The sequence below is a fragment of the Anopheles stephensi genome, chromosome 3 (genome assembly GCF_013141755.1).
Source record: "Anopheles stephensi strain Indian chromosome 3, UCI_ANSTEP_V1.0, whole genome shotgun sequence".
NCBI classification, from domain to species: Eukaryota; Metazoa; Arthropoda; class Insecta; order Diptera; family Culicidae; genus Anopheles; species Anopheles stephensi.
The window spans coordinates 8728497-8735130 of NC_050203.1; the positions used below are offsets into that span (position 1 = coordinate 8728497).

Sequence of the window (6634 nt, forward strand, 5' to 3'; positions counted from 1 at the left end):
CCGGTAGCAAAAAAATATTCGAACATAGACCAAGGTTGGTGGGTAACACAGCGACGGCAGGAAGAGCAATACCGCATATGTCAGCGCCACAGCCACCACAACCACCGTGCATTTTTGGTTGCACGGAGGCTCACCATTTGCGGGCTTGTCCGGAATTCGCAAATAAGGACGTACCCCAACGGCGGGAAATCGCAACACGAGAACGGCTGTGTTGGAATTGCCTGAATCGTCATCACCAAGTGAGGGATTGCCGCTCGTCGTACCGGTGCACTACGTGCAAGGCACGACACCATTCACTACTACATGTGAATTCAGCGGTGACCATGGCTGCGCAATCCGATGAGGAAATGGTTCTTCTGGAAACGGTCCTTCTCCAGCTCGTGGATGATCACGGCAACACGTATGATGCGCGGGCACTTCTCGATTCGGGATCGATGTGCAATTTCGTTTCCGAAACCATGGCGCAGCGATTGCTAACACCGTTGTCAAAGGTAGACGTTGCCATATCTGGTATAGGGCAACACATGCAGCACGTCAAGGGTTCCATTACAGCGGCCGTTCAATCGAAAGGGGCTGACTTCTCTACAACAATGGAATTTCTTGTACTAAAGACTCCGTCGGCAGATCTTCCAACCACACCGATAAACGTAGAGTCGTGGTTCCTCCCGAATATAAAATTGGCTGATCCTACTTTCCACGTCCCCGGAAAGGTAGATGTGGTTATTGGCGGTGATACATTTTGGGAACTACATACTGGAAGGAAGCGGTCACTGGGCGAAGGAAAACCATGGTTGTTGGAGACACCGTTTGGATGGGCGATCTCTGGGAATACTTCCCGTTGTTCTGGGCCCAATTTGCGGTTGTGTCACCTGGCAACCAATGAAGGTGACATTGCAGCTTCGCTACAACGGTTCTGGGAGGCTGAGAGCATTTTAGAAGGCCCTGCGTTGTCTTTGGAAGAAGACCTGTGTGACAAGTATTATGCTTCCACGACTACGCGAAATGCTCAAGGTCGCTATGTCGTGTCGTTGCCGCGAAATGCCAAACCGGAGAAAGTCCTGGGTTTGTCAAGGGATATAGCAGATCGGCGTTTGTTGGGAGTTGAACGGCGGCTAAAGGCCAATCCTGTAATGGAAAAGGAGTATAAAAGGTTCATGGTAGAATACGAGCAGTTGGGACACATGGTGAAACTCACCGAACCTGTCGACGATAGTGAGCCGCACTGCTACATCCCTCATCATGCCGTGATTAAGGAGTCGAGTTCTTCAACCAAGGTTCGTGTTGTTTTCGATGCATCCTGCAAAACAACATCGGGCTACTCCTTGAACGACACCTTACTCATTGGCCCAACGGTACAAGATGATCTGCTCACAATCATCTTGCGATTCAGGAAGCATTCTGTCGCATTAGTGGCAGACGTGGAGAAGATGTACAGGCAGATCCTGCATTATGATAAAGATCGAAAACTGCTACGCATTCGATATCGGGAACGTTCAACCGAACCAATAGCAACGTATGAGCTACAAACGGTGACCTACGGTACTGCATCAGCTCCGTTCTTGGCCACTCGTACGTTGCAACAAATCGCGCATGACAACAAACAGGAGTACCCCAAAGCCGTAGACCCGGTTCTGCATGATTTTTATGTGGATGACTTGCTGACTGGTGCAGCAAGTGTTTCAGAAGCCATCGAAACACGTAAACAGATATCATCGATGTTGGAATCAGCGGGCTTCTCACTAAAGAAATGGGCGTCGAACATACCGGCTGCGCTTGATGGTGTTCCAAGCGCCGATTTGGCCATCAAATCAGTTCTAGACTGGCAAGAAGACCAAGCAGTCTCAACACTGGGCTTGGTTTGGGAACCATCCAACGATATGTTTCGGTTTCGGGTGGATTTGCCAACCCCTGCAGAAGAGCTGACACGATGCCTGGTGTTATCATACACGGCCAGAATCTTCGATCCTCTTGGTCTGTTGGGACCAACGGTGATACTCGCCAAGATGTTCCTGCAACGCCTATGGGGATTGAAGCACGAGGGGAAGACGCTGGACTGGAATCGTCCGCTACCAGCGGAGATTCAGGAAGAGTGGAGGAGGTTCCACTCAACGCTCTATGTGTTACGCGAACTGCGAGTACCTCGATTGGTGGCACATAGCAATCCGGAAAGGCTGCAGCTGCATCTCTTCGCGGATGCATCTCAAGGAGCCTATGGAGCATGTTGTTACGTACGCTCGGATTCGACACGGGGCTCTACGGTTAGATTGCTAGCGGCTAAGTCCAAGGTGGTGTCCCTCTCAAACACACATTCCATCGCCAGATTAGAACTGTGTGCAGCACGGCTAGCAGTACACCTGTTCCAGAAGGTGATTCGAGCACTCAACGTTTCATCGTCGACGGTTATCTGTTGGACAGATTCCATGACCGTCATGCATTGGCTCAAATCATCACCTCGTCGATGGAAGCCGTTCGTCGCCAACAGGGTGGCGCAAATACAAGAGGAGACCCGAATTTCATGCTGGCGTCATGTTCCTGGTAGCGATAACCCGGCGGATGATATATCGCGCGGGTTGAGGCCCGAAGAGTTACTGCAGTGCGAGCGATGGTGGCAGGGGCCACGTTGGTTGTCCTACGGACAGGAAGAGTGGCCGGTGGAACCAGTACTCGCGAAAGAGAACGAGACGGACATCGAGGAGCGGTTAGCGGTGTCCAAAATAGTCATCACCTCTACGACGTGTGACTTTAGCAACACACTTTTCGCACGTTATTCCTCGTACGGCAAGTTGCGAAGGGTTGTTGCTTATTGCTTGCGAATCCTCTCCAACCTCAGGGCGAGCAAGTCAACGTCGATCAACAGCGTCAAGCGGAATACGGACATGAAGACGCTATTGAGTTCCGTTCCACCGCTTACAGCGGCGGAGTTGCAGGATGCGGAACTGAGGTTGTGTCAACGGGCACAACATGATTCGTTTGCGGAGGAGATGGACGACCTGAAACGAGGAAAGCTGGTGAGCGGAAGGTCGAGACTAAAGTGGTTGTCTCCATACCTCGACCCAAAGGGTGTGTTACGCGTCGGTGGCCGGCTTGGTAACGCCAACATACCAGAGTCAACCAAACATCCGATTGTCCTCGCTGCATCACATCGGCTGTCGACACTACTGGTCGAGAACACTCATCATCAAAAGATGCACGCGGGGCCACAATTCATGTTAGCAACAATCCGGCAGAAGTTTTGGTTGATTGGGGGCCGAAACTTAGCAAAGAGCGTGTACCATCGATGCCACACATGCTTTCGGAACAAGCCAACGCTGGTGAAACAGGCGGTAGCTGATTTGCCTAAGTCACGAGTGACACCAACGCGACCGTTTGCCGTCAGCGGCGTCGACTACTGTGGGCCGTTTTTGTTAAAGTCGACCGTCCGCAACCGAAGCCCAACGAAGGCATACATCGCGATATTCGTATGTTTCGCGACAAGGGCAGTCCATATCGAGCTGGTGAGTGATCTCACATCGACTGCTTTCCTATCAGCACTACGTCGCTTTGTCGCGAGACGTGGTAAAGTAGCCGAATTGCATTCGGACAATGCAACGACGTTCAAGGGCGCGGCACACGAGTTGCATCGCATCTATAGGATGCTGAAAATCGATGAGGGTGATAGGAGAGCGATCTTTGATTGGTGCGCAGAGAACGAACTGGTATGGAAGTTTATCCCCCCGCGTGCGCCTCATTTTGGAGGACTTTGGGAAGCGGCAGTTAAGTCCGCTAAAAGGCATCTGTTAAAGACGATAGGAGTTAGAAGTGTGACGCAAGAAAATATGCTTACCCTTCTGGCACAAGTTGAGCTTTGTTTAAATTCGCGTCCATTGATACCAATATCAGATGAGCCAACAGATTTGGAAGCACTAACCCCGGGCCATTTCTTGATAGGGAGTAGCATGCAGGCGGTACCACAAGTAGATCTTAGCAAGATTTCTCCGAACCGTTTGAAGGAGTACCAATTAGTGCAAAGGCAGATGCAAGAGATTTGGGCACGGTGGTACCCAGAATATCTACAGCAGCTACAGGCCAGGGCAAAGCACGCGAACAATACACCGGTGAAGCTAGAAGTGAACCAATTAGTGATCGTGAAAGAAGACAATACCCCACCTGCAGTTTGGCCAAAAGGGCGAATAACAGCTTTGCACCCAGGAAAGGACGGTGTAGTGAGAGTAGTAACTTTACGAGTGGGCACAGGAAAAGAAATTGTTCGAGCCGTCAGCAGAATCGCGTTACTACCCAATCCAATCGAACAGAGAGGTTAGAGCGGAAGAAGGATACACGTGGGAAATAGTAAACAACAGTTGTTGACATTTGGAGCGTCAAGTCAAGTTAAGTTTACACGTCGATCACATAGTTTCATGCATTTAAAAGAATTCTCTTTTGGTGGCCGGAATGTTGAATTTGGATAATTAGTATAATTAATTAATTTGCATGAAAATATTTTGAATTGTTATTGCATGAAAAATAAACAACACTTGACAACACTACGAGCAGAGAGTATAAACCAGACGCCAATGTAAGAAAAGTGAACTAGAGTAATTGAATTATGTACAAATCTGACGGTTGAATAAACATTACAAAAGCAACTTCCAAACGCATAACACATATTCAATTATCCGCTCCAGTTTTAGAAATTCCCAAATATCACAAGTTTCCTCCCTTCACGACCGGTGTAATTTATACAAGCGCAGATAATATCGTTTGCTTCACAACTAAAACAAACTCCACAAAACCGAACCCGTTGGATCGTCTGATGGGTAGGCTTTGTAATTTTTGGGCTTTTATTTATTTAATGCACGCCCCCACGAACGCGCGATCGTTCCGATTGATCTTGACGGTGAGCTCGTGAAAAATAAAACACCAAGGATAGAAATGACATTTTTTTTTAGCTCAAAACCGTTTGGACTTTCTGGGTGCAAAGCTGAAACAAATTGCTTTGCAGGGTGCTAAAGGAAGTGTTTGCGATTCTGGTTTATTGTTGATTGTGATGGAGATTGACCAGAAGTTTAAATACTTCCGTAAATCATTCAATTTTAGGGGATCGATTTGATAGATCGATATAGTTTGGGAAATAAGCGATTGCTCAGTTAGCAGATTGACCTACATTGTATAAGCTTAATAATACATCATTTTTAGAGTTTTAATAAATTTATAGTGAAGTTAAATTGAATTAAAAGAAAACTATGATCGTTGCTTGAAAAGCGCTCTCAATTATCAACACTAAAACACACTTTTGCAAAAACAATCATTAAGTAAGATAATAATACCTGATTATTCAACAAAACGGTCTCGTTCTCTGTATCTATCAATCTGTTGAATAAAACCTTAAAGGCGTACGCATAAAGTTGAATTTGAATTGTTAATAAAATTGATAAATAAAGCGAAAATCCTACTTTCAAATTCATTTTTATCATAAACATCATTTGTTCACTTACATATTCAAAGGGCTCACTAGCCTAGCCTGAATGTATCAACTATTCAGCTACTGCCCTGTACTGCTACTTACTGATTCATTTAAAATTAACATCAGATTTATGTTTTTATTGATGCTAAACGAAGCGGAATCTACTAATCACTAGGCTCACTAAAGTAACCCTTAGTGCTACGCTCAGCTTAAGATGGTCCAACTCCAACTCCAACTCCGTAGGGAAGTAACATCCGCTCAACCGTACGTAGTTCGGAACCGACCGAAGCCGTTTTTATGATCAGTCTTACCCACCAACCACCCCCGTTCGATCGTCCAGTGACTCAGTCCGCGGTGAATGGCAACAAGAAGTACCACCCTTTCGGAGGTACTCACTTGAACCCCGAGCGGAAGGATGCGGGCGTAGAATCGAGAACGAGCAATCGTAAGTATGCTACCGCCCAATGTACGATCACCTAATAAACCGAGTACCAAGTAGAGCCGCCGGATAGAATGGAACCTTCGCCAGCACTTCCAACGCCGAGGAGTAGCGAGGCAAAGCTAAAAGTATAATACTGCCGGCGGAAACAACCATCAGATATGCACTAGTTGGCCGAAGGATAGGGTAATATACGTACCTTCATTACGTACGCCCTGATGCGGTGCGGATCACTATCGGTGTAACGACATTCCGGGCTCAACTTTATTCCTTCCTCTTCGGAAGTGAAAAGCACAATAAACAACTCCACGATTCCAATCTCGGCTCCATCATCGATCATTTCACGGCGAATTTCACAACATTGCTTAGCGCGGCGCACTTTCGGATGGTGTTGCTCGGCTGTCCCGGCCTTACGCGAACCTCAACCTGAATGTGTCAACGAGCAGCAGCTACCTTTTTTTCCAAAGCAAATAATCCGCTAACTTCTAGAAAGACGAGTGAGAGAAGCACAAAAAGACACACACACACACACAATGTGTTCCCCAACAAGGAAAGAAGGTTAAGCGGCTTGCAGATGAAGCGAAAAAATAGATCATCTATGTTTCAAGGACAGAACCTTTGCCTGCCAGATTTTAACCGCCCGCTGGTGTTTTTGCCAGGACAGGACAGCGAGCGGGGGGGAGGGGGAGGCGAGCGAGTCAAATGCCTCGTGCACACGACATCTACGGCGGGCCTATCGTCGTCATATAATT

General features: G+C 47.5%; 1 protein-coding gene across 1 annotated transcript; it reads left to right on the forward strand.

Moving 5' to 3' along the window:
- The first annotated feature begins 587 nt into the window (after window positions 1-587).
- LOC118513004 lies at window positions 588-4528 on the forward strand. Its single transcript, XM_036058265.1, has 2 exons — window positions 588-1280; window positions 1935-4528. Exons 1-2 carry the CDS (start codon window positions 591-593, stop codon window positions 4299-4301), a joined length of 3057 nt encoding a protein of 1018 aa, XP_035914158.1. The 5' UTR covers window positions 588-590; the 3' UTR covers window positions 4302-4528.
- Window positions 4529-6634: the final 2106 nt, after the last annotated feature.